Source organism: Chelonia mydas, chromosome 1, assembly GCF_015237465.2.
Source record: "Chelonia mydas isolate rCheMyd1 chromosome 1, rCheMyd1.pri.v2, whole genome shotgun sequence".
NCBI lineage: Eukaryota > Metazoa > Chordata > Testudines > Cheloniidae > Chelonia > Chelonia mydas.
Genome location: NC_057849.1, coordinates 282,699,568 through 282,727,158, shown reverse-complemented (window position 1 = coordinate 282,727,158; position 27,591 = coordinate 282,699,568). Strand labels below are relative to the sequence as shown.

Below are 27,591 nucleotides of genomic sequence, written 5' to 3'. Positions count from 1 at the left end.
AGGTCATATAGAGCTTGCACATTACAGCTGCTTCTATTACATTTTGAAACCTAAGACTGTAACTCGTTTGTGTGTATGGTTATCTGCTTTAATCTTGTAAATAACTCCCATTTTTTCCTTGTTAATAAACCTTTAGTTAATTATAGGATTGACTACAAACATTGTCTGGTGAGATATAGGGTGCACTTGACCTGGGGTAAGTGACTTGGTCCTTTGGGACTGTGAGTAAACTGAATATTGTTGTGATATTTGGTATAAAAAAGGGATCATCTATCACAAAGGCAGGTTTGCCTGGGCCTGTCTGGAACTCCAGGGTAAAGCTGGTGTAGTGCTTGAGGAGTTCACATTTGATACTTGGTTAGGTTAGTGAAATCTAAATATAGAACACACCACCAGTTTGTGGTCTCTGCCCTGCTTCTTCGCAGTTTGCCCTGAGGTTGTCACTCAAGGTTGTTTGCAACTCCAGACAACTTGACACAGAGAATGGTGTCAAGAAGATAAATGTTTGCTGTTTTGCTACAATATTATGCAAAAATAAATCACTTTTTTAATTCCACTTCTGTTTATAGCCACTCAAATGCACCCGGTTGCTAAAATTTACTGTAGCAGTAATTTCTTTAGCAGGACTTGGGTTTTCCTAGTCTTTGTGGGCCTTGCTGCCAATGAATTTATTTCATGGTTGTCCTTGGTTTACCAGGCTTTTGGACTGCCACGTTTTTTTTTGGCAGGGTACAACCTATGTTCAACTCTGGTTGCTAGGTTTTCCTGTAGAGTACATGCTGGACTAGAACAGATTTCCTAATAGAAATGTTTCTCCTGCTGAGTTTACATTGACTCAGCAGGATCATTTTTTTTAACTTAATTGAATAAGACTTTGCTTTTACAACGTCTTTCTGATGCAAAGGACATAATTAATCTCACAAATTGGAGTAAAGCTGAAGCCCAGTTACTGGAAAACAGTAACTGCTACTTCTACCAGTTATATCAGGCAATCTGCTCTGTAGTGGAGTTGTTGTGGGTGACAGATGGTGGACGGAACGATATTAAGACATTCAAAAATGGTCTAAAGTGTTGTTCTACCATTCCTGCAGTTGTGCTCTGAGCACAGGCCTGTAAAAGATTTTAATCTCTGAAGCTGAGTTTGGGCTACTAGAAAATCAAACCAATGCCTATGTGTCTGTGTGAGAGGAAAAAAAAAACCTTTGGCTTAACAGCTCTGATCTCTCCCCATCTCCATGCTGAGCGTAGGTAAGGTGAAGGGCAGCGGGCATGTCCACAATTGTGATTTATCTCTCCCCCTACAGCCGGGAGGTCCTTCTCCTGCTCCCTCTGCCCAGCAAGGAGTGCCACCACTAGGGTTGCCATCCCATCCAGGATTGTCCTGGAGTCTCCAAGAATTAAAGATTATGTCATGTGATGAAACCTCCAGGAACATGCCCAGCCAAAGTTGGCAACCCTCGCCGCCACCCAGAGGCTCTTCGAGCTTGGGGTGTTGGCCTGGACCAACGCTGTGTACTAAACCCTACTCCTGTGCTTCTGGCTGTGCTGCCAGGCCTCAGCCTCTTTCCAAAGCACCGTGTGCAAGGGCTTCGGGCGACAGAGCTCAGCGCCCTCAGCCATCTGCGGGGGTCGGTTTAGGTAGCTGGCCGCTTTACCGCCTCGGCGCGCCACTGAGATTAGGCGCCAGGCTCAGTGTCTTCCCGGCGCCCGGGGGAGACATTCTCGTACCCACGCTGATTGCCTGGCCCAGGGCAGGCGGGCTGCTCCCAGCTCGGGTCAGTCGAGGGCTCAGGACTGATAAGGCCCCGGCGAGGGAGGGCTGCCCGCGCACTGAGCGCGAGGGTGCTGCTTTCTGGGCCCGGGCTCTGAGGAGCGGCGCAAGCTGGCGCCGCGCGCTGCTCGGGGGGCCGGGCTCAGGCGCCGCCGCGGTGAGCGCGGGTCCAGCTCGGTCTCGGGGGCACGCGCCGAGGCGCGGGCTGGGATTGGAAGCGGGGTCCCGCTCCAGCGGGAGCGCTCGGCACACGTGCGGCGGGGCGGGGCCGGGCTCTGAGCCCGCCCGGCACCGTAGCCGAGCAGAGCCCTGAATGAAAACCGTGTCTCGGCTGAGTCGGCTCCCCACCGGCCCCTCCTGGCGCAGGGCTGGATGCAAGCGAGTTACCCCCTCACGTGCGGCGCTGATCCCGCCGTCTCCGCCGCCCTCCCCCGGGTGGGGCTGGCGTTTCCCCCGGCTCAGGAGCGCCTTTCGATGGCATTAATCCGGAGCAGTAATCAGGCGCTTCCTGGAACACGTCTCCGGGGGCAGATAATCCCGGGCCAAGCTGTCCCTAGAGGAGATTGCCTCGCTCGGGGGCGGGATCAACCGGCTGCCGCGGATCAGCGGGGTCACTTCTGAGCCGGCGAGTCTCCCAGCCATGAGGGGCTGCTGGGGGAGCGGCGAGCTCACTCCCGCTAAGCGGTTTATCTCCCGGCAGATGTTGTCAGGCTCCCAGCCAGCGCCGATCATTGGCGGAGGGAGAGGCCGAGAGGCCCGGGGAACGGGAAACACCTCTCGCTCGGGGGGAAGAGGAGGGGGCTTGCACTGGTGACTGGCACCCTCCGCCTTGCACCATGCGGCGGGAGTGAAGAGTTTGCACGGCGGCGTCTCGCCTCAGCAGGGGAGCTCCGGACCCCAGCTGAGGGGAGCTTGGCAGCTGGAGTGGAGGGAGTTTGACTCCGATCGCCCCCTTTTCCTCTCACACCCTCTGCTGTTTTCGCTGCCACGCTGGGGCAGCGCTTGCCGGTGGTCTAGGGAGAGATGGCGAAAATCAGGGTGTCTTACGAGTACACAGAAGCCGAAGACAAAAGCATCCGGCTCGGCTTGTTCCTGATCGTCTCCGGCATCGTGTCGCTCTTCATCCTGGGTTTCTGCTGGCTCAACCCCGCTTTGCAGGATTTGCAAGGCAAAGCTGCCAACTGCACGGTGCTCTCGGTGCAACAGATCGGGGAGATGTTTGAATGCACGTTCACGTGTGGCACGGATTGCAAGGGCACCTCGCTGTACCCCTGCCTCCAGATCTACGTCAACAACTCGGAGTCCAACTCCAGGGCGCTGCTGCACCAGGACGAGCACCAGCTCATCACCAACCCGAAGGTAAACTTGCGCCAGGGAGAGAAGGGCAGGGGGAGGCCCCGGGGTGCCTGTAACGTCCCAGCTGCGGAGACGTAGAAGCCAGCCCGTGCTTTGGGGTTTGGCTCCGAATCCAGGGGATGGGGGGTGGGGAACTCACGGACACTGGATCTAATGGCCTGAATAGCAAAAGCAGATCAGCCACTCGCGTCCTATTGCCCCCTCTTTGCTCCGGCTGTGCCGCCGCCTGTTGCTAGAGCCCCGCGCTGTCAGTATCTAACTGAGGCGCTGCAGCCTGGAGCTCCTCCTCCCCGCCTCCCGTAGGACAGCAAAGTTTTACCTCCAGAGTTAACTTTATTTCCTGGATAAGCTCTTCACCCGATCTCTGGCCGCTCCTCTTCCCTGCCTCGGCATGGACGGACCTGCTCACAGGTTCCTTGAAAGGGATCACAGGTCTAATGAAAAGAAGAGACTGGAGTTTTTTCCCCCTTAACGTTAATCGTGTCCAGTAAAAGAGCCAACAATTGATGGGAGCTTGGAGCCGCGGAATCCATCAGGTGCGGGGATAGCAACGCCAAGCTTGTGGTTGAAACCCGATCTACCAGGAGCTCCACACTCGGCCAGAGAGAAACACGATCTTCATGCTTTTGCTTAAAGTTTTTGTCTCTTACATTTGGTTCCTGCTTGAAAGTTCCTGATTTAGATTAGCTGGCAGGGTATAGTGTTGTGTGATTCATAGCTGTGTCTCAAAGCTGCAAGTCTCCAACGCATTGTTGTGCATAAGAATACCATTGTGAATGAACAAGGGAGTGCCGAATATTCAGGGGGGATATAGTTACAGGCGTATGTGAATGGGTACACAACACTGAGCATGGAAGCCTGGAAGTTAAATTAAAAATGTAGAACACCTAGACAAGGAACGAAGGTGGTGCATGAAGAGTTAAGTACACACGGGAGAGAGTGAATGAAGTCTGCCTACTGAAAGTCTACACTGTGTCAGTTACAAAACAAAACAAAAGTTTTACCTCAGTGCTAACGAGCATTTAGGATCCTGGATTCAGCTATACATCAAGGGAAAGGTAAGAAATCTTGAAGAAAATCTGGAAAATGTCACATCCATGAGCATGAAATTAGGGAACTCTGTCGATATTCTTTTAATGTTTCTCTTCATAATGTGGCTTAATCTAGATCCCAAACTTTTGTTCGGCAGCTTGTGCAGGGAAAGCCCCTGGCGGGCCGGGCCGGTTTGTTTACGGCCGGTCCGCAGGTTCGGCCGATCGCGGCTCCCAGTGTCCCCGCTTCCAGCAGCCCCCATTGGCCTGGAGCGGCGAACCGCGGCCACTGGGAGTCCAGATCGGCCGAACCTGCTGAGGCTGCAGGTAAACAAACCGGCCCGGCCCGCCAGGGGCTTTCCCTGCACCAGCGGCGGAACAAAAGTTTGGGAACCACTGATCTAGAGTTTTGTAATATGTACAAGCTGGGATACTTTCGGCAATCAACCTGTCTCCTGCATCTCGTGGAGCAAACACAAGAAGTCATGCTTGACTACTCTTCTTAAGCAATGGCCAAAAGATTAGAATGTCTGACGCACTCCGCAAAGGGCATCTACTTCCTGCGTTCAAGAATTCTTCAGACAAGGAGAGCTGCAACAGATTTGAAATTTCTGGAAACACCATTGATGAACTAACGTTGGTATAATATAGCACTGCCATAAGTAAGTACCTCATTTCTCAGTACTAAATTAGTTGCTGATAGAAGCTTTGAGGAACTAACCTGAATGAAAGATACAAGAAATTATGCAGAGAAGATTCAGGAGACTAAAGATTTATTACACTTGTAGCACATGGACAGTATTCTGGGAGCTCCATTTAGGGATCCAAAGTTACGATTTGAGTTAAGTGAACATTAATAGAATTCAAGTTTGTTCTGCAATAATGGTCTCTGTATCAGCTAGGAAAACTCACTGAAGCCACAGTATTCATTTTAGAAGTGGTTATGCACCATTACTTGGCAAAAGTGTGTGTTTTCCTGACATTGCTATGGATCCAGGTGTGTGTTTGAGAGAGGAAGATTTTAAAATTTCTAAAACACCTGCTTGGATTCTTTCATCTTCCAGATGGATTCTAGGACGGCACCATGGTAGATCTCAGCACTGCTGGCTTGGTGCAGCTAATCAGAAAATAGTAAATATACAGGAAAACTATGTTTTAGTTAATCTATTACTTTTTTAGTGGTAAATGGGTTTAGGCAATTTTTGCTTGTATGTTCATAAATAACTTGAGCTTTTATGTCAAATTTGAACAAAATTATAAAAATGAGCTTCTGCTATGCCCAACATCACAATTATCAATTATTATTGCTCTTATGTATTTATTTTTACAATGCCCAAAACTGCAAGGTACTTTACAGAACAGGATCATTAGCATCTTCCCTCAAAGAGCTTATGTTTTTATTTAAGATAGCAGAAAGTGTTATTTTTAAGCCAGCATTCCTCAGCACTGTTTGCATTCTAAATATTGCAGCAGAGAACTTGAAAGTGAAACTGACTGAATCAAAATGTAATTGCTGTTTAATATTTCACTCTTTTCAGTTTAGTAAACTAAGATGTTGTGGTACTGTTTAGATAAAATGGGGAAGGAAATTTGTTTGAAATGTGATTTGGCATTGACCCTTCAATTTTTTGTAGTTTTTTTTTTGTTTGTTTTTAAAACACTTCTTAATGAGTAAGTCAACTTTCCAGCATTCTGATTGGCTGGAGGAAATTTTGTTCAGTATAATGTATATTTACAAAAAGAAGAAAGTTCCTGAAAATCTGACAGAATTAGTTTGCTAAAAGAATGAGAAGTTAAAGTGCAGAAAACTTATAAAGGCTTTAATAAAACTTGTGATATGGCTCAGCACAAAAGAGTAAACTAGGATCACAGTAGGGATGGTACAAGGGTGAACTACTTCAGTGGATGAAGAGCTTGAGAGAGATGGAATTTCTAAGGCTACCCAACAAGTCAATCTTCTTGGTCTTTCTCTATTTAATAAATGGGAACAGTAATATTTAATTAGCTCAGAGGAGTGTTGTGAAGATTAGTTAATGTTCATTCAGAGCTTGCAAGATAAAAGACCTAATCATCCTAGGACAATGATGGAGGGAAGTAATTTGGAGGAGGGTATTAGAACACTCATGTTTAGTGCCAGTTTTTGTTTGTGCCCTGAAAGAAGAAACATGTACTATGGTCTTTTTATTTTTTCCCCTGAGACCAAATTTATAAGCAAGGAGAAAGAGGTGGGGAGGGGGCAGAAGTCAGTATTAGGGAATGTAGGGCACTGAAATTTGATAGGAATTGGATGAAGGCGTAAGAAAGGAAAGTAGCTGATCGCTATGGGCTTGATCCTGTACCCATTGAAGTCACGGCTAAAGCTCCCATTGACTTCAGTGGGGCAGGATAACACCGGATATCATGGAGTGAGATGTTTAACCATAAGCTTCTTGCAGTCCCACCAGGCTGGTTTATAGACTGATACACATTTTGTTTAGAATAGACATTGGTGTGAGTCATTTGGCAAGGAACAAAGATGTACCACATGTACCTCAAACTGTTCCAACCAACCTGCTTCATCGCAGCTCCCTTTTCAGTAGGGATGTTGGTGGTCAGTAGAGCTGTGTGAATATTGGATTTTTTTGGTTCACTGTCATTTCTGAAAAATAAAAAATTTCAGTTTCCAGGAGAACTGAAAACCATTTTTTTTCAAAATTTGTGGTGAATCATACATTTGAAAGAAAATTAGTTTGGGTTGAACAAAAGGCTTTGTTTAGTTTTTGAGCAATCTTTAATGTTTTTAATCTTTAATGGTTTTAATTAAACAATTTCTAGACAAAATAACTTTGAATAATAAAACGAAAATGTTTCATTTTGAAATGCTTGAAATTTCAAATGGGGGGAGGTTTTTGTTTTGTTTTTACTAAAACAATGTGGCAAAATCAACATGAATTTTTTGAAATGTGTGACTGTCACCAAATCTGCTTTTTCACGCAAAAAAAAAAGTTTAGGTTGAAAAATTTCACCCAGCTCTAGCTGTCAGTAACACGACGTGCAAAAGAAGGACCTAGGAAAAACCTCTGAGTTAAATGTAGGCCCTACCAAATTCACAGTTCATTCTGGTCAATTTCACAGTCATAGGATTTTAAAAATAGTAAATTTCATGATTTCAGCTACTTAAATCTGAAATTGCACGGTGTTGTAATTGTAGGGGTCCTGATCCAAAAACGAGCTGGGGGGAGTCACAAGGTTCTTTTAGGGGGGCTGCGATACTGCTTCCCTTACTTTTGTGCTGCTGCTGGTGGCGGCGCTGCCTTCAGAGCTGGGGGCAGCTGAAGGCAGAGCTGCTGCCTGTGGAGCTGGGTCCTCAGTCAGCAACCACCACTCTGCATTGCTGCCTTCGGAGCTGGGCAGCTGGAGAAGTAAGTGTAGGGTGGCATGGTATGGTACAGCCACCCTTACTTCTGCGCTGCTCCTGGTGGGACGCTGCCTTCAGAGCTGGACGCCTGGCCAACAGCCATTGCTCTCCAGCCGCCCAGCTCTGAAGGCAGTGCAGAAGTAACCCTGTGGCACCCTCCCAAACACGCACAACTCTCTTTTGGGTTATCAAGTTGATAAATGCTGGTCCCCCCGTGAAATCTGTATGGTATAGGGTAAAAGCGCACAAAAGACCAGATTTCACTGGGGGAGACCAGATTTCACGGTCTGTGATGCATTTTCCATGGCCGTGAATTTGGTAGGGCCCTAGTTATATTACATTGCAGAACACTGACTTTGCTCAGGTGTCCACAAAGGACAGCATTTTCCAGGCCCCTTTACTTGAGATGCTTTTTGGATGTTACCCATTAGATAAGCAGCCCCCAAAAGGGAAAAAAGGCTTGATCCAAAGCCCCAACAAGCAGAGGTTGCTTTCATATTACAGGTTTCAGAGTAACAGCCGTGTTAGTCTGTATTCGCAAAAAGAAAAGGAGTACTTGTGGCACCTTAGAGACTAACCAATTTATTTGAGCATAGGCTTTCGTGAGCTACAGCTCACTTCATCGGATGCATACTGTGGAAACTGCAGAAGACGCTATATACACAGAGACCATGAAACAATACCTCCTCCCACGCCACTCTCCTGCTGAGAGGTGGGAGGAGGTATTGTTTCATGGTCTCTGTGTATATAACGTCTTCTGCAGTTTCCACAGTATGCATCCGATGAAGTGAGCTGTAGCTCACGAAAGCTTATGCTCAAATAAATTGGTTAGTCTCTAAGGTGCCACAAGTACTCCTTTTCTTTTTTCATATTACAGCTACTGTTGAAATCAGAAGAGGCAATCCAACTGGAACTCTCATCTTAGTCCAGGGGTGGGCAAATACTGAGGGCCACATCTGAGTATGGAAATTGTATGGCAGGCCCTGAGTGCTCACAAAATGGGGGTTGGGGTGTGGGAGGGGGTGAGGGCTCCGACTGGGGATGCGGGCTCTGGGATGGGGCTGGGGATGAGGGGTTGGGAGTGCAGGAGAGTGATCAGGGCTGGGGCAGGAGGTTGGGGCGCGGGAAGGGGGTCAGAGGTGCAGGCTCTGGCCAGGTGGCTCTGTGCGCTGCCCTGTCTGCAGGCAGCGCCCCTGCAGCTCCCATTAGCTGTGGTTCCCAGCCAATGGGAGCTGCAGGGGTGGTGCTTGGGGCGGGGGGCAGCGTGCGGCGCCTCCTGGCTGCCCCTACGCATAGGAGCTGTAGGGGGGACATGCCACTGCTTCCGGGAGCCCCGGCACACGCGGAGTGGGGCAAGCCCCCGACCCTGCTCCCAGCAGGAGCTTGAGGGCCGGATTAAAACATCTGAAGGGCCGGACTTGGCCCCTGGGCTGTAGTTTGCCCACCCTTGTCTTAGTCTATCAGTGCACTGATTTGTTAACTTTTGGTAAGACCCTCTTTTTCCTCTGCTCTCCAAGGCTGTTGAGGAGGTGGTTGGCTGAGGTGGTATGTTGATGGGCAACCCATTATTTGGTTGGTGATTTTTAGTTTATGGGGATAGACAGGCAGAACATTGTATGGGCACCTATAGGTGTAGTTTAGAAACTTGAAGAAACAAATAAATATACATCTACATATTTGCTGTTACAAGTTTTTAACTAATATTGTCATTAGTTTTCCTTAACAATTGTATCGCATCTTAAGCTTCCTTAGTCTCTTATTGTGGCATATAGGCTGCGCTGATTGACGGTAATTTACTAGATGAGACTGTAAGAGTAGAACGTATATATTTGTCATAAGTAAATTCTCTAGTAATTTAATTAAACTAAACTTAAGGCATAGAAGGAAATGCACTTCAATTATTTTACCTACTTTTAGAAACTCCTGTCAAAAACCAAAACAAACAAAAACCTGAGTTTTTGTCTGGCATAATAGTTTACTTTAAAAGCATAGGCGTGTGCACGGGGTGTGCCCCGGCACAACCTAATCAGGGCCGCCCCAAGTGCAAAAAAAAAAAAAAAAAAGGGCAGCCGGACTGCTGGAGATGGGGGGCGGGGGAGTCTGGGGTAGGGTGGGCCCCGGCCCGGCTTCTCTTTTCCGCCCCTGCTCTCCCCTGCGGGGGCAGAAGCTTGGTGGTGCTGCGCGCCTCTGTCCTGCTGCTCCACGGCAGCCGGCAGCCAAGCTCCTGCTTCAGCAGCCAGCAGCCAAGCTCCTGCTTCTTCCCCCAGCATGCTGCGTACTCGCCCCTCCTCCTCTCACTCTATATCTGCCCCCGATCAGCTGTGTGCGGGGGCCGGGGGGAGACAGAGGAGGAAGTGGAGAAGAGGTGAGGCAGGGCCTTGGGAAAGGCGGTGGAATCGGGGTATACCATCTCCAGCCCCCTGCTGTGAACCGCTCAGGGCAGGGGGCTGGGAGCACCCCCACGACCCCAGCCCCCCTCCCCAGCCCCGACCCCTGCAACTCCCACACCAGCCCTCTGCCCTGACTCCAGCATTCCCCAACCCCAGCCCTGACTCCTGCACCCCCTCACAAACTCCAGCCCTCTGCCCTGACTCCTGCACAACCCCAGCCTTGACTCCTATACCTCCGCACATACCCAGCCCCCCCCACACCCCATGCCCTGACTCCTGCACCCCCCACGAACCCAGCTCTGACTCCTGCACCTCCACACATACCCAGCCCCCCACACCCCATGCCCTGACTCCTGCACCCCCCCACATCCGCACCCTGACTCCTGCACCCCCCACAACCCCAGCCTTGACTCCTATACCTCCGCACATACCCAGCCCCCCCCCCACACCCCATGCCTTGACTCCTGCACCCCCCACGAACCCAGCTCTGACTCCTGCACCTCCACACATACCCAGCCCCCCACACCCCATGCCCTGACTCCTGCACCCCCCACATCCGCGCCCTGACTCCTGCACCCCCCACAACCCCAGCCTTGACTCCTATACCTCCGCACATACCCAGCCCCCCCCCCACACCCCATGCCCTGACTCCTGCACCCCCCACGAACCCAGCTCTGACTCCTGCACCTCCACACATACCCAGCCCCCCACACCCCATGCCCTGACTCCTGCACCCCCCCACATCCGCACCCTGAGCACCAAACGGGGAGCTCCTGTGCCCTCCTGCCCACATATCCACCTGCACCCCTCGCACCAAATGGGAGCTGCCCCAGGTAAATGCTCCACACCCCAACCTCCTGCCCCAACCCTGAGCCCCCTCCCTCATTCTAGCTCCTGGCCAGACCCTTCACCCCAACCCCGAGCCTGCTCCTGCACCCTAACTCCCTCCCAGACCCTGCATCCCCAGCCCTGTACTCAGTGCACCCCCACCCTCAGCTCGGTGCGGAGAGAGACAGACAGAATGGGCTAGAACCAGGGAGAAGGTAGGTACCCACTCTATGTGGGCAGGAGTGGGGGGGATCCTGTTTACCCCCTCCCTAGCCCTGCTGCACTTGCAGTTTACCCCCAGCCCCCCCCTTGCTCCACGGACCAACCCTAGCTCCCGCTCCGCTGTGCTTTTGCCCCCAGCCCCTGCCTTGCTCCAGTCAGCAGGGACTAATCATCCCCCCATGCCCCATAGTGCTCCCCTGGCTCCACTCCAGCTGGTGACCAGTCCCCCCCCCCCCCATGCCCCACTGTGCTCTTGCCCCTGGCCCCTGCCTCACTCCAGCTGGTGACCAGTCCCCCCCATGCCCCACTGTGCTCTTGCCCCGGCCCCTGCCTTGCTCCAGCTGGGGACCAATCCTTTCCCTCGTCTGTAGTATGAGACAATATATTAATGTAATGTTTAAGAAAAGTTTTGTAAATGAGTTCTAATAGTTCATGGATTAGGGACCCAATTTTATGGGGTTCCACAGGCTTCTGTATAGATTATTTAGGTTAATCTTTCTATCTACCCAGTGGGACTCAATGTTCAGTCTAGAAGATACCATCAGAAATGCTTAGTTTTGCAGTTGTATTATGCAATAAGTTCCGAATTGTGTAATATAGATGTTGTAGAAATGTATAGAAAGCCCGCGTTCACTCGCAGCATGCATCCCCACTACTGCGGCGCCACTTTACCATTGGTCCTCCCCTCCCCCTCTGCTTACTATTCTGGAAAATTCTTGACCTATATAAGCGGCCGAGTGAGGCGTGCCCAGCACAGTGTCTACAGTGTTTGTAATCTTTGTCGCGTGTACTCTACTGAAATAGCATAACAAGCCCATTGCTTTACGTTTTAATTCAATCGTATGATACCCCCTTTTAATTTTAAAATATGGATCGGTTCATTGTTAATATAAGAAAAGGAGCAGACAAACTGAATTATAATGAATGTGCTGATAGTAGTGCAAATACCTCGGACTCCTCGGTTAAGAACTTACGTGAAGATAATGCCGCCACCAGTTCCAGTGCATGCAATAAACTGAGTAATGACCAACCGAAACAGACTTTGTCTCTTAGTTCAGGTCAGTGTAGTTCCTATTCAAAGCCATCAAACATTCCATCTGATGAGCTGGTCTGTGATATTCCAAAAAATAGATTAGAACGCAAGTCTCGATTATCTAGAGGTCCTTATCAGCCTAGATTGAATATGTTTCCTAGAAGTAAAATAGGGAATAAACAGAGAAGTTTTCAGTCCGATTGGTATGAAAAGTATAGGTGGTTAGAATATAGCCCATCAAAGAACGCAGCATTTTGCTTTTACTGCCGTTTCCTCTCCTCTAATGATGCAGCAAACAAAGGTCACACTCATCCAGCATTCATTGATATGGGATTCAGAAACTGGCATAGGACTAACGAATGTTTTAAAAACCACCAACTGTCAAAATCTCATGTGTTGAGCTGTTCTTCATGGTCAAGTTTTAATGAAGGGAAACCTATTGTTGGATGAGAGCAAGCAGGCTTATCTGTTTAAACAAGAAGAAGAACGGTGCCATAACCGAAGTGTAATGGAGCGACTGATTGACATTGTTCTGTGTTGGGCAAAAGGTAGGAGACCATTCAGGGGTCAAAGTGAAAAAGCTGACAGTTTTGAGAAAGGTTTATTTCTAAATCTTGTCAATATGCTCCAAAAATATGATCCTGTAATGGCAAAGCATGTGCAACAATCTCCTCGAAATGCTACCTATCTGAGTAATCATATCCAAAGTGATTTAATTGTAGCCTTGCACAACGTTGTGCAACAAAAGATTGTGTCTTCACTAAATGGAAAAATGGTCTCAATAATTGCCGACGACACTACTGACTGTGAACACCATGAACAGATGTCCATTGTGGTGCGGTATTTTGACAATGAAAAACATAGTCCAGTTGAACATTTTGTGTCTGTTCAGACTGTTAACAGTTGATGTTCAGTCTCTTTTTGGCCAGTTAAATGACGTCCTTGGCATTCTTAAAATTGACTGGTCATCAGTGATGTCTGTCTGTTTTGATGGCACATCTACTATGTCTGGATGTACTGTGGGAGTTCAAATGAAATGTGAAGAAAGAAACAGTGAAATACTCTATGTACACTGCTATGCGCATTGTTTGAACCTCGTCCTAGAAGATGCATGCACTGCAAGTAAACAAAACAGAACTGTCTTTGATTTTTTTCATGTTATTCAGACTCTCTTTATGCCCTCATGGAGGGGAGTCCTGTGCGACATGCAGTAATGGAGAAGATTTCACAAGAAGTAGGATCCCAGTAGAAGACTTTGAAGTCCCTGTCAAACACAAGATGGGCATGCAGAGCAGAAGCAGTGGCTGCTGTAAAACAAAACTACTCCATCATTTTATAAGCTTTACAAGAGATTATCGAAACAACTAGCCTTGCTGATGCTAAAATAAAAACCAGGGGCTTTATCCATGAACTACATTCATTCACGTTCATCTTTGCCCTTCACATGATGCACCCTATTCTCCAGATGGTGGTAAAAGTGAGTAAGGCTCTTCAAGCTCCAGATCTCAACTTACTTACTGCAATGACAGGGGTGAAAAGCTTGTGTAACTCTTTGGCTGTGATGAGAAGTGGCCCAGAATATTTTCAATCTATTTTCAGTGACAGTGTGAAAATGTGTGTAGAGAATGATATCGATTCCTCCAGTTAAGAAGAGAAAAACGTCCACTCGTATTGATGACGCATTTGAGTCCCAGCATCACTTTGATACAAAAGAGGAGCAGGAGAGAATAACTTCATTTTCCCCACTCCTAGACTCCAAATCACTGGTCAATGCCGGTAATCATGAACAGGAGACTTGTAAAATTGTGACTGCAATGGAAAAACTGTTGAGCTTAGACATTGGCAGGGACGATATGAGAATTATTGCCAACAAATTTAAAGTGTCCTTGGATGAGCTGGAAGCTGAAGTCGGATTGCTTCAGGGTTATGACGGATCTGTTCCTAAAGGTAGCACTACGAACACCACCAGCGAGCGGTTTGATTGGCTAAAGGAATTGGATCGGTCTTCCATGTTCCAGGCCTTTTACAAATCTATTCAATGCTTTGCAGTCTTACCTGTTACAAGCTGTTCACGTGAAAGAGCCTTTTCGAAACTAGCACATGTAAAAAACAAACTAAGAAGTACAATGTCCCAGCAGCGCCTCGACTCACTCATGATTTTGTACATTGAACAAGAATTGGCTTTGTCAGTTAATTACAATGATGTGATTGAAGAATTTAAGTCCATAACACCTGGTGAGCAACGTCTCATTCTCTAGGACAGAAAGATGAAGAAACCTTACTCTGTTTTGGTCAATTTGGGTTAGCTCATTATCTGGTTAAAGATAAAGATCATGAAAATTGACTGTATCTTTGTATACGCCTGGTTATCACTACAGCAAACATTTGGTATTTTGTGCCTCATTTTTTAAGTTTGTATTTTTTAAGTAAAGTTTAGTTGATAATTTAAAAAAACATTAAGTTTTTAGTTAAGTTTTAGTTTCTTTAGTTTGATGAATAAAAATAATGTCCTTTATGATTGAGTATTCAATAAATGTTCGCCTTAAAAAATTAAATAAAATTCCCTGGGTGCACACCCTAATGCAATGTGCTGTGCACGCCTATGTTTAAAAGTAGCTACATGTAAGTGACACATGGTTTGTGTCCATAGCAGATTTTTTTTTTTTTTAAGTTTAGTGTCTTTGTCTTGGGACAATAGTGTTCTTTTTAGTTTTGTCATCAAATCTCATAGGCTTTTAAAAGCTTTCCGAATGTTATGCTAATATAGAATAGCCATATTAACAGATTATAACTGTGGTTTAGTTTAATGATTTTAGTCAAGAATATTTTATGAATGAACAATCGGACAGCTGTCTTAACCCCAAATGTTTTTATCAAAGTTATGGCTTGCAGCAGTAGACACACACTATGTTAATCGTCTTATTAACCATAGCAAAAATCCTGAACAACTTGTTTTTAATGGTCTTTATTAAAAGACCTTTTATTTTCCATACCCTGGTTTAATTATTCACTAGGGTATCTGTACCTTCTGTGTGACTCAGTAGTGTGAAAAATGTATGCTTTGGTCTCATTACAAACTTTTCTACACAACAAAATTGAATTAGTGGCAATCTAACCCTTCCAAAAACAGTGTTTTTGGCCTGTAAAAGTATTCTCTAAATTCTATAGTTTAGCATTCCACCTTAGATTTATAACTTCAGGTATCTATATTGACATGCTAGCAAATATTGTATGTTTCGAACAATGATCTCCTCAAATTTTCTTCCATTAGTATGTAATAAAGTCAAAGTTGTATTGCATGGAATAATCATACAATTGTACAATCCTAGATTCATTTTGATTCTTAAAAGATTAGGCAGCTGGGTCAGAGTAAATCCAGAAATATGAATGTAAAATACTGTATAGGATTAGAACAATTTAAATGTTTGTTTTCAGTGTGCCTGATTTGTGGATGATGGATTTTTCAGATTAAATTAATTAAAATACTTATTGTAAACTTTCTTTAGTTGCTCCAATAGCAGTAACTATTTTCATGCCAAAGTTTAACAGCTTGGGGCATTGGAGACCTTCCATATAAAATACAAATACAAAAAAATCAAGACTTACGCCTTCTGTACCATTAATCAAGCAGAATAGATTAACTATGGAGCCAGTACCAATTATGCTGCTGCTAATCCCAAACTCTGAATTTATTGCTAATACATATAGTGCAGAGTGCCAAAAAATATATTTAGTTGTGTAAATTTACAATGGAATATGTCAGCTTGCTGCTAAAAAAGAAATTGACATCTGCCTCCTTACTCGTTTGTTTAGAATCATTTTTTCTCTTTATGCCTGCAACTGAGCATGACGCAAAAGATAACTTGTCTGATTTATACTTATTTTAGAAAAGACTTATGTGAATGAATACATATGTGTATCTTTAGCTATGTATAAAATAGTGTGTGTGTGTGTGTGTGTGTGTGTGTGTGTGTGTATAATTGGCTAGATTCTTCCTGGCCATAAAGGTGGGGGTCCTGGGAGTGGCTGGGAAGAAGGAAAGAAGTAAACAGCATGCCTTGCCCATATAATGGCTGGATAAAACTGCTCAAGGATAGCTCACTACTTATTCTCCCATGTGTACTATGTTCCAGAAGGGGATCAGATGAAGGATTAGCTGTAGCCATGACTCAGATACTGTAGGGGGAAGAGGATGGAGTATGCTGCACCACCCCAATATTGGGCTATACCAACTCACACAACTATCTAGGGCATAGTGTAAATTACATCACATAGAAAAAACTGCACTGAAAACATTAAGGTTACAAAGGTCAAACACTCCAAAATTAGGAAATGCTAGAATTAAGGTCACCTGTGCAACTTTAACTTGGCCCCCTTCTGTATGTGCATTATGGCACAGTCTGTAATTATATGATCACATACTGTTTGTTTTACACAGGGCCCCTGCCTCATTCAGTGCACAGGATTGACTGTGTACAGAGAATGAAGCAGCTGTTCTGTTTTTGTATTTCTTTATATTCATTATTCAGTTTAAAGAAAAGGAGTACTTGTGGCACCTTAGAGACTAACAAATTTATTTGAGCATAAGCTTTTGTGAGCTACAGCTCACTTCATCGGATGCATTCAGTGGAAAATACAGTGGGGAGATTTATATACACAGAGAACATGAAACAATGGGTGTTATCATACACACTGTAAGGAGAGTGATCACTTAAGATGAGCTAATACCAGCAGGAGGGGGGGTGGGGAGGAAGAAAACCTTTTGTAGTGATAATCAAGGTGGGCCATTTCCAGCAGTTGACAAGAACATCTGAGGAACAGTCGGGGGGGGGGGGAGGGAATAAACATGGGGAAATAGTTTTACTTTGTGTAATGACACATCCACTCCCAGTCTCTATTCAAGCCTAAGTTAATTGTATCCAGTTTGCAAATTAATTCCAATTCAGCAGTCTCTCGTTGGAGTCTGTTTTTGAAGTCTTTTTGTTGTAATATGGTGACTTTTAGGTCTGTAATTGAGTGACCAGAGAGACTGAAGTGTTCTCCGACTGGTTTATGAATGTTATAATTCTTGACATCTGATTTGTGACCATTTATTCTTTTACGTAGAGACTGTCCAGTTTGACCAATGTATATGGCAGAGGGGCATTGCTGGCACATGATGGCATATATCACATTGGTAGATGTGCAGGTGAACAAGCCTCTGATAGTGTGGCTGATGTGATTAGGCCCTATGATGGTGTCCCCTGAATAGATATGTGGACACAGTTGGCAACGGGCTTTGTTGCAAGGATAGGTTCCTGGGTTAGTGGTTCTGTTGTGTGGTATGTGGTTGCTGGTGAGTATTTGCTTCAGGTTGGGGGGCTGTCTGTAAGCAAGGACTGGCCTGTCTCCCAAGATCTGTGAGAGTGATGGGTCGTCCTTCAGGATAGGTTGTAGATCCTTGATGATGCGCTGGAGAGGTTTTAGTTGGGGGCTGAAGGTGATGGCTAGTGGCGTTATTTTCTTTGTTGGGCCTGGCCTGTAGTAGGTGACCTCTGGGTACTCTTCTGGCTCTGTGAATCTGTTTCTTCACTTCAGCAGGTGGGTATTGTAGTTGTAAGTATGCTTGATAGAGATCTTGTAGGTGTTTGTCTCTGTCTGAGGGGTTGGAGCAAATGCGGTTGTATCGTAGAGCTTGGCTGTAGACAATGGATTGTGTGGTGTGATCTGTGTGAAAGCTGGAGGCATGTAGGTAGGAATAGTGGTCAGCTGGTTTCCAGTACAGGGCACTGAATGAGGCAGGGGTCTTGTGGAAAAACTAGTATGTGCCCATTTATTTAGCTTGTTTCATAATGCATACACCCAAGGAGGCAGAATTGTGCATAGTTTCTGAATGAGATTTGGGCTAAAGCTACTAGAGACAGAGACCGTCTCTCATGTAGATATGTGGATTCTCATCCCCTCTCCACCACACTCGCTCACTTCACACTCTACATTCATTCACCTGCCACTCTCCTTGCTCGCTTGCATTGTCATCAGTGTCCTACAGGCTGGAGAGAATTCACTCAGAGCCTTTCAGTTCTGCTGTTTCATCATAGGGTGCCTGTTGAGTGATACGTAAGGTATTGTCTTTTTTCAGGGATTCAGTAAGCTGCCCCCAGGAGTCCATATCGAGACTCTCAGCAGCATCCGAACCTGCATTTGAGCCTCCCACATGACACTGGGTCACACTCTCACTGATCAAAATACCAGTGCAGAGAACCATCATTTTATTAAGACAATTGAAGAGAGGCTCAAATGGATGTGTACCTATGGTCATGTGCCAGTTATGGATGTGAATATATAGGGCCCCACCAAATTCATGGTCATGAAAAATGCATCACGGACCGTGACATTTGATCTCCCCTGTGAAATCTGACTATTGGAGGGGAGGGGCAGGGACAGGGCTGGGGAATGCAAAATTCCCTCCCTCACCCTTCACATACTGCATGAAATCACAAATACTGTTAATCAGAAAGTAATATATGTAAGGTGTTAGAAACTAAAAAGGGGATCTTTGGATGCCCTAGGATAATGTGTGGCATTATTACACAAGCAGTGATGCCAAATTTTGGTGGAAATCTTCCACCTCACCTTCCTTGACCTTAGTCCTCTCTGAGTTTTGATGGAGCTGAAGGATCAACATTGCACTATGCATTGAGTATGAAGATAATGAAGTGGAGAGTTTTTCTGGAAGTTCAGTTGGTGCACGACTCCATAATCACACATCCTACAATGTATTGTAGCACATATCAAATTATACAATTCAAATATGGTCTCAGTTACACAGCATCAGCTAATGAAATTCCTCCCTTATTCCAAACCTTTGTTTGGATAAATGACTCAGGACCCAATTCAATAAAAGTGTTAGGGAACAGATATAAAAGCTTGGAGTACATGCAGGTATTTTAGTAGGGCCCTACCAAATTCACAGTCCATTTTGGTCAATTTCACAGTCAGAGGATTTTTAAAATAATCAATTTCACAGTTTCCGATGTTTACATCTGAAATTTCACAGTGTTGTAACCGTGGGGCTCCCAAACCAAAAGAGGGTTGTGGGGAGGTTGCAGTGTTATTGTAGGGGGGTCATGGGATTGCCACCCTTACTTCTACGGGGCTGCTGTCAGGGGTGCTGCTTTCAGAGCTGGGCAGCCGGACAGCCGTAGCTGCTGGTCAGATGCCAAGCTCTAAAGCCAGCAACACCACTAGGGTCAGTGCAGAAGTGAGGGTTGCAGGTTATGCAGGGGTGGGTTACTATACAGCCGAGTTTCTCCGGCAGCCTCCTGCCCAGGTCAGCAGCTGAAAGCTGGAGCCGCAGCCTCCCTGCCTGGGTCAGGGGTTGATAACCACCCTCACTTCGGCACTGCCTTCAGAGCTGGGCTTCCAGCTAGAAGCCATGGAGCTTACTGCATGGGGAGATTTTCAGAATTGGGTCTGACCCCGCTCTGGGAGCGACCCCTACTGGGGAAGAGGAGGTCCCGTCCCTCCCCAATCCCGACAGATATGAGTTCCATTCCCAGCTCTGCCACTGATGTGCTGTGTGACGCTGTGCAAGTCACTTTACTTCTCTATGTCTCTAATTTCCTTCTCACCCTTTGTTTGGCTTGTCTAAATGATCTCTTTTGGGCAATGCATTGGACCTTGCCTAACACAATGGTGGCCTGATCTTGACTGGGACCTGTAGGCCCTACAAATGATTAATAATGCTCCAAGAGTTGCTAGGTAGGGCAAACATTTCTCATTAATGCTATTCTAAACAACAGCAGACACTAAGAGGGAAGCCTCTCAACTGATTTCCCCCCACTTCTTGAATTAAATAGTACAAAGATGGAAGCAGTTTCTCTGAAGATCTGGCAGGAGGGGTACAAGAATTTTACTGACTGTCACGGTTTTGGGGTGAATCACACTTCAGACCCCTTTCAGTTCCTCTCAGGTGTGCCCCTTTGGAGGCAGGTTTCACTAACTTCATCCCTCTCTGGGTGGAGCCCTATGGTCCTACCACTCCTAGACTGGATCTCGGGGCTGTCTGGTTAACACAGGTGATAAGCTGGGAGGCTGCAACCTAAACTGGGTTTGGCACCTTCTAGCTCTTTTAGTCTGGGAGCCTGTAACAGCTGATGAGAGTGACTCAAAAACAATTTTTTCAGAACAAAGCAGTATTTAGTCATTCAGCCAAAGGCATGTAGCACACTGAACAAAGGGATAAAACAAAAAGGCTATATATATATTTCCCCTTACCTATATCTTCATATTTGGTAAGCCCCCTTCAGCCCAGTTACCTTCATCTGTGGGTTGGAAGACACAGACTGCCCTGGTGCAGCATGGTCTCTGTGTCTTGTTGCATTCCTATCAGTGCTCACTGATGCTCCTTGAGCAGCACCCAGCAACTCAGTCAACCCCCTTTACTCTTTTAGGCCCTCGATGCTTTGATGGTTTAGTATCCCCTTTGATCCTGGCCTCAGGAATGCGAAGAGTAAACCGTACCAGCCTGGTTGGGAGCTGGCTGGGGTATTCCCTATCGTTTCCTCAAGGACCCCCGGTATTCTCTGGACATACTTTATCTTTGCCATTGTTTTGTTGTTACCAGTTTGTTTCCCTTCTGCCATCCTCCTTTGATTTAATGCCTTGAACTCACTCAGGATAATACCAACCAGGTGAACTCGGGGGCATATGATATTTATTAAAAAAATAGCCATTGTTACCTCATTCGGCAATTACCATCATCAAGTTGGAATTATAGTAGTGGGATTGGTACAAGTGAGCCATGTCAACTCAGCCAGATTGAGAAATGAGGAATCTCATGCATGGGGGATGGAATTTCTCCACAGGAAATCCTGGTGGCTCACTTTTCCTGTCAGACACTATGATGTGCCTATAAATTTCATCCAGCAGAGAATGCAACAGTACCAGAAGATGACAGAACAGTAAAAGGAGTGACCTCTAAACATCTCCAAGAGAGCTCAAACACCGCACCAGGCAAAAGACATTACTGAAACCGAATGACCATAGCCCAGCAGGCAGTGCAGGCATACTCCTCCTTTCTCCTCACTCCCGTGGCAGGGGCCTATGCTAGTTCATGGCCTAAAGAAAATCTCCTAGCTTCAAGCAGAGTCAACGCAGCCTGGCAGAAAGGCACAGAAGCCTCATGCCCAATAACCCTCATAAATAGAACACACCCTGCTATCAAGCTAACAAGTCTTAACCCTTTCACCAACCAGCAGGCCCTAAAAGACCTCTGGTGGATGTGGTAGTCCTAACGGCCACTGCCAAACAAACTCCCAAACTGCATTATTGAACCAAGAAAGGTTGTGGGCCAAGTGAAGTGATTTTAAATTTGAAATAATAAAAAGCAACAAAACACTTGTATTCTGTTTCAGCATCTGCAGAACAATAGTCATTGTGGTGCTACTTATTTCTAAAAATACAAACCTGGAAAAGAATCGTAGGGTAGGATTCTCTTCTCAGCACCAGGATGTGAAGAGCTATACGTGACAGCCACACCAAATGTGTGGCTGTGAAAATGGGGGCGCTTTGTTATGAAAAAGGCAAGTTTCAACTTGAAACAAACGAGTGAGAATTTGCACTTTGTTCCAGGTTAGAATACAGGAGTTTATCAAAAATAGGTGTGGATGCTGACAGAAATAACCAAGTTTTACTTGATCAGACTGATGAATACCTAAGAACTTGTTTTTACCGGCAAAAAATTCACAGTGATATAATGGAGACAGGCTTCCAGCTCTGTACAGCATGAAGTAGTTCAATGGTAGAGCGGAGGCATAAGTTCACCTGATGGAATGATAGAAAAGTGCCCACGAGGCACCTAATCAAGATCCTTTCCTCACAGCTGTCTTTGTTTTCAAATAAGAGTTCTGAGGGAGGACATACCCTTCCCCGTTAGTTGTCCTTTCAGGTTACTATGGAGAGACCTGCACTAGGACTTCCCTGAGACTGGGGTTCCTGTCTGCTACCCCTACCGAAGAGTGTGGAAATCCTGTATCTGGTTTCTTGTTGGTCACATAGTTCTTCCTAGTCATATGTTCTGTGACTACAGCTCCCAGTTTTAAAAGGGACACACAGGTCATACCATGCACACTGTGCTATACTCATGTGAATCCAGGCTCAATACCCTCTCACAGGAGGGAAGGTAAATAAAAATGTTTCCATCGTTGCTTATGTTAACAAAGCAGTGTAACTGTTTGTAGTGCTAACTTTGCCTATTGAATTTCGCAAATGAAAGGGTGAATTCTCTCTCTCCTGGATGGATGGGATACCTATTAATGACTGAAAGAATTATGCTTGTGCCCTGAGGTATAAATATTTCTCCAAAGAATAAACTATGGTACTAATTCTAATAATATGTGTTTAAGGTATAACCGGTATGAAGGGAGGCATTTTGGTTAAATAGGGGGCTGGGAAGCAGGACACTTGGTTCTGTTCCTCTGTGACCTGCAACAAGTCACTTAAGGCCTGATCCAAAGCCTACTAAAGTCAATGGACAGACTCCCATTGACTTCAGTAGACTTTGAATCAGGCATCTGGGCCCTAGTTCAACAAAGCACTTAAATACAGGCTTAAATCAGGTTGACTTCAGTGTGATTTAAGCATGTGCTAAAACGTTTTGCTGAATTGGGATTTTCAATGTCCTGTGCTTGTTTCCTGAAAACCTTGTATCTATTAATGTGGGGTAATACCTATCTTTTGTACAGTATTTAGAGATCTGTTGGTGAAAATTTGCTGTAATAGTGACATTTATTTATTTATTTATTTATTTATTTGTACATTGTTAAATGGAACATGTGATTGTACATGTCATAAAAGTTTGTAATGATTTCTAGTTTTCAAAATATCACCCATGAGTACAGCTAGCTAGAACCACCTTGAAAATTAATCCTCTCCTTTTCATCTTTTTTAATTTCAACATGCGAAACAGTATCATGTTTCCTGGAAGGATAGAGGAGTGTGTGAGAGAGAGCAGGAAGTAGTAAAGTTAGTAAAGCACATAGTAAATCATTCTTTTGTAACTGACCATTAAAACATAAATATTGAGCAATTAATGATCAAGGGATGTTCATCTAACTTTTTGTTCCCTTCTGTTTGAAGACTTGCATCCACAGGTTCAGTCTTTATCACTATGTGTGACTTTGGTGAGGAAAATCCAGAGAGAATGATGCCTTGTATTGTTGAGTACAAAAATAATTCCATTTTGGAACCTGTTTTGACAGTGTTCATACATCCCTCCTTGTGAAAGAGAAAATCAGAAGAATTCTGAAATTGTCACACACTGGCAGGAATACTGGAAAGTGGAAGTGGGTTCACAGCCATTTACGTGTTATTTTAACAAGCATCTAAGGTAAGTCACTGCCTACATTTGCATAGCTAGAAATATTTACACAACCTTTCCATCCTCTGCTCTCCATTGGTCTTGTTTGAAGCAAAGTATTTGAAAACCTTCCATTTTGACGGTAAACAATGTGTGAGAGAATTCTCATTGCTGGTGAACAAAGTATTTTTAGGTTTTTTTGCTGTTGAATTTTTTGTGTGTGTGGCACTGAAAGGCAGTTGCCCCAGAAAAAGTTTCACTACATTGCAAAAGCTGACTTTGTTTTGCTACCAAAATTGACAAAATCCTTACTTGTAACAATTTTGTGTTTCTTCCCCAAAGAGGAAGGAATTATACCATTTTCACTGTGAGGAGTTGTGTTCATGGAGGAAATGAGCCTTAGATTTGATTAATGTTTGTTCACACAACTATCACTTTTCATTCTTTCATACTTACAAAGTGGAGAGTTGTGGCTTCAGGCAGTTCAACTTAGGGAATTATTCTTCTTTCTGGGTGTCTGTGCATTTCCCGTTAGCAATAATGGGACTTACACATGTATCAAGGGATAGATAGCTCTCTTAGCTTAAAGCTGTCAACTTACCTCTCCATATATTTTCCCTTCTCAGGTACATGCATTGATTATTGTTGTTCTTCTCTTTTCCTGTTTGTATCTTTCTGGTCATGATGTGTCCAGGAGTAAGTATTATACATCCTTGGTGAGACTGCATCTGTAAAACTGTGCCATGTCATTACCAGAAATGTGTAGCTAGATTGCTCTTCCCTGAATTCCCTCCAATGAAAAATGACTATATATCTGCTAGGATGGGCATAAGAAAAGATTTAAAAAACAACCAACCAACCAACCTCCCAAGCCTAAATATAAATAGTGTGGCTAAGGCCCTGATCCTGGAAGTGCTTAACCCATGTGCTTATCTTTACTACCATTGGCATCAATTGGGTTATTAACGGGAGTCAAATTAAGCATGTGCAAAGGTGTTTGTAGGACCAGGGCCTAAGGGAAGAGAGGGACCCAATTCCATAAATATTTGAAGGGTGTAAACAGCAAGAAGAAGGATGGATGGATTAAAGCAGGATCTGTGGATTCAGTTAATGGGCTGGGAATGGGGATCTTGGTCTCAGAAAAGTTGAATCTGTTGGCGGGGGGGAGTTGGTGGCAAAGACAACAAGAGTTTGTTTTGGCATGGTAGCAAGCCAGGGATGGTATTAATTTTTTATGGGTTTGATTCCAACACTGGCTGTGATTGCCATTATATTACTTATCAGATAACAGATGCAACTAGAATGTCCGGAGTGACATTATGTTATCTATGTGGCCAATTAATCTGTAACTTTCTCCAGAGTTGGTCAGTATCAAAGGCCTTTCAGCTGATTCTCTGAGCTGAAGACTGACCTCAGACTGGAGTGTGCACTGAAGCCGGAGTGCTGGCGCACAAACACCATCGTACTGTGCTATCTCACTTCACTGACTTTCATTACTTTCAAGATTGTTCAGCACTAGGGTGCTGCTTCTTAAGATGACTGCATTTTATATTAAGTTAAACTTTATTGACAAGTACTAGGGATGCATTTTAGTTTTTTGCCTTTGACATTGCTCTTCTTATTGATTACACAGGAGAAAGAGAGCGTGACGGGTTCCACCTGGGGTGCCACCTGGAACTGGGGTACCACTGAGCCCTCTGACCCACCAGCCTGGGCTCCCTCTCACACTGTGCAGCTGTGACAAGCTGCAAGGCCCTCCAAGCTTGCACTTTCACCAGCATTCACACAGATGGGGACACACCCAGCTGCAGTTACATGCAGGCTCTCTAACCACCATCCTCCCAGCCTAGGTCCCCAGAGCAGTACCGTCCTGCCCTGGTCAAATCTGGCCTGTATCTGGGTTTAATACTCTACTTCTCCCTCAATGTGAAGAGGCCCATGTACACTTGTGGTAACCAAGCTGAGATTTTCCCCAGACACCTTAGTCAAACGCACACTGGTTTGGATTAAAACATAAAATAAATTTATTAGCTACAAAAAGATAGATTTTAAGTGATTATAAGTGGTAGCAAACATATCAAAGCAGATTACCTAGTTAAATAAACAAAACTGCAAACTGAGATATAATATACAAGATAGGTAGGATATGAATTAGCAGATTCTCACCCTGAATGATAAACACGCTGGCAGATTCTTAAGGCACAAGCTGCCTTTGCTTTGCAGTTTGGGTTTCCCAGGTTTTCATACACAGGCTAGAAATCCCTTTAGCCTGGGCCATCACTTTCCCCAGTTCAGTCTTTGTTCCTCAGGTGTTTCCAGGTGTGGTGTTGTAGGGAGAGTGAGGTACCATCTTGTCATTTCCCTCTTCTTCCCATTTCCCACAGTTCCTGGGGTAATCCTTGTGCTTGTGTGCATTTCCTCAATAAGCCTTGTTTGGCCTTTTTACTGTTGTACCTGAAAGGCTGCTTGTGGGTGTTTTCAACCTCACAACATGTTTCGGTAACACATACATAGCCAAACTTCATAACTTCACATACGACGATAGCACATACCATCCAACGAGATATTAATGTCGAGCGGATCAAGACTTTTAGAATGATGCCTCTCAAGGCATACTTTGTGCAAAACATATGCTAATTACATGACAGTGGTGAATAAGGGAGTGCCAGGGTGTCATAGAGAGGTTGACAACAAAGTGGTTTAGAGATGTTCAAATAAACTCACTAATACAGCATTGATCAGATCGCATATCTTTTCATTTAGAGACAGGAACGAGTTTTGAAAGGTCAAATACGTAGAAAGGGAAATGCTTGGTTGGGTATACTATTTTTAGGTTTTATTTATGTAAATTAAACAGGTTGGGAAGCAGAAAAACACATGAAGAACAAAAAGAAAAAGTTAGTTCTTGATTTTAAAATGGGAATGTGTGCAGTTTTTGTTAATGTTTTTCCCCCCCATGTGTGGAAGAGCTGTTATATGTTGTATGTATATAATATGTGTAAGTACATAGATAATGTGTTGGTAGGTGTTGTCGAAAACACTATACATTTGTTTGTGAGATTCTATACCCCTACACTTTCAACTAAGGTGTGAGAACTTGCAGACCCTCCAAGAGGCCTGCCCGTGGAAACCTGATAAGATAAGGCTTGACATCTTCATTTTTCTAATTTTAAAAACAAGTAGAATGCCTGGCACGCCCCTTTAAAAAATCTGGTCATCTTTAAACATCCTCAAGAAGCAAAAAGGGCACAAGTCCATATTGTGGATTTTCCTTTTTAAACCCTATGTAGATCTCCTTTAAAATATTGCTAGTGTGTGTTCCCACAGATGCAGAGCTCCATGACCAAATGCAACATCGTCAGGTATGGTAGAAGCAGCAGCAGCACACAGTAACATTACATTGCAACACCTGAAAATAAATTCCGAGACTCTATTTTTTTATTGTCCTGCAAGCCAATTTTGCAAGATGTGGGACTGCTGCACAAAAATAAGCATTGTCTTGCACATTGGAAGACTAGTGGCAATGCTGGGGCTAAGGTGATCATATCAAAATAATAGCGACAGACAAAGGAAGAAGATGGTTTATAAGTGTGAGAATAGGTGCTTAGGAATTCATAAGATGCTTCCTTTTCACAATTTGCTTCATTAACATAATGATGCTCATTAACCATGATGTACTTTTCCATTTCAAACAAACAAAAAAAGCCAACTACAATAAACCAGTGATCTCTTTTTCTTTCTTTTCTTTTTTTTTTTTTTTACTGCTACTAACAAGTCCTGAAGGGTGTATGTTACCTGTCAGAATGTATTGCAATGACCTGTCCTTTTGCTTGGTCCAGTTGGTAGCACCAGTCAGAATTTGGTACCTACTGTGCCGAGGTAGACAACTGGTGAAAGTAGCAAACTGATACGGATGAGTGGAACTGATCGGGATTTAAATCAGGGAGGATAGCCAGAAGAACAGTCGTCCCACACAAGGAAATAATAGAATAGTGTTTGGAGTTATGTGGGCAACTGAAATATCTGTACTATGTGAGTGATTTTACTATCCCACCTACATATTTAGAGATCTGGAATTAGAAGGGGCAGTTATTTATCATTCTCTTGCTGAGGAGGAGCACCACTATGAGTGACGGAAGAGATCACCCAGCAAACAAGAGAAGGAGCTGTGTATGTGGGCCACAAACTAAATAGCATGACATAATCAAGACTAACAAGAATCTAA

At 44.8% G+C, this 27,591-nt stretch overlaps 1 protein-coding gene across 1 annotated transcript in view; it reads left to right on the top strand.

Moving 5' to 3' along the window:
* The first annotated feature begins 1,915 nt into the window (after nucleotides 1-1,915).
* The window catches only part of KCNMB4 (potassium calcium-activated channel subfamily M regulatory beta subunit 4), a 35,405-nt gene continuing 9,729 nt past the window's right edge, over nucleotides 1,916-27,591 (top strand). Inside the window, exons 1-2 of the mRNA XM_007054805.4 lie at nucleotides 1,916-3,130; nucleotides 23,269-23,396. Coding sequence (XP_007054867.1) covers nucleotides 2,795-3,130; nucleotides 23,269-23,396 — 464 coding nt within the window. The 5' untranslated portion in view covers nucleotides 1,916-2,794. The remainder of the gene's footprint in view (nucleotides 3,131-23,268; nucleotides 23,397-27,591) is intronic.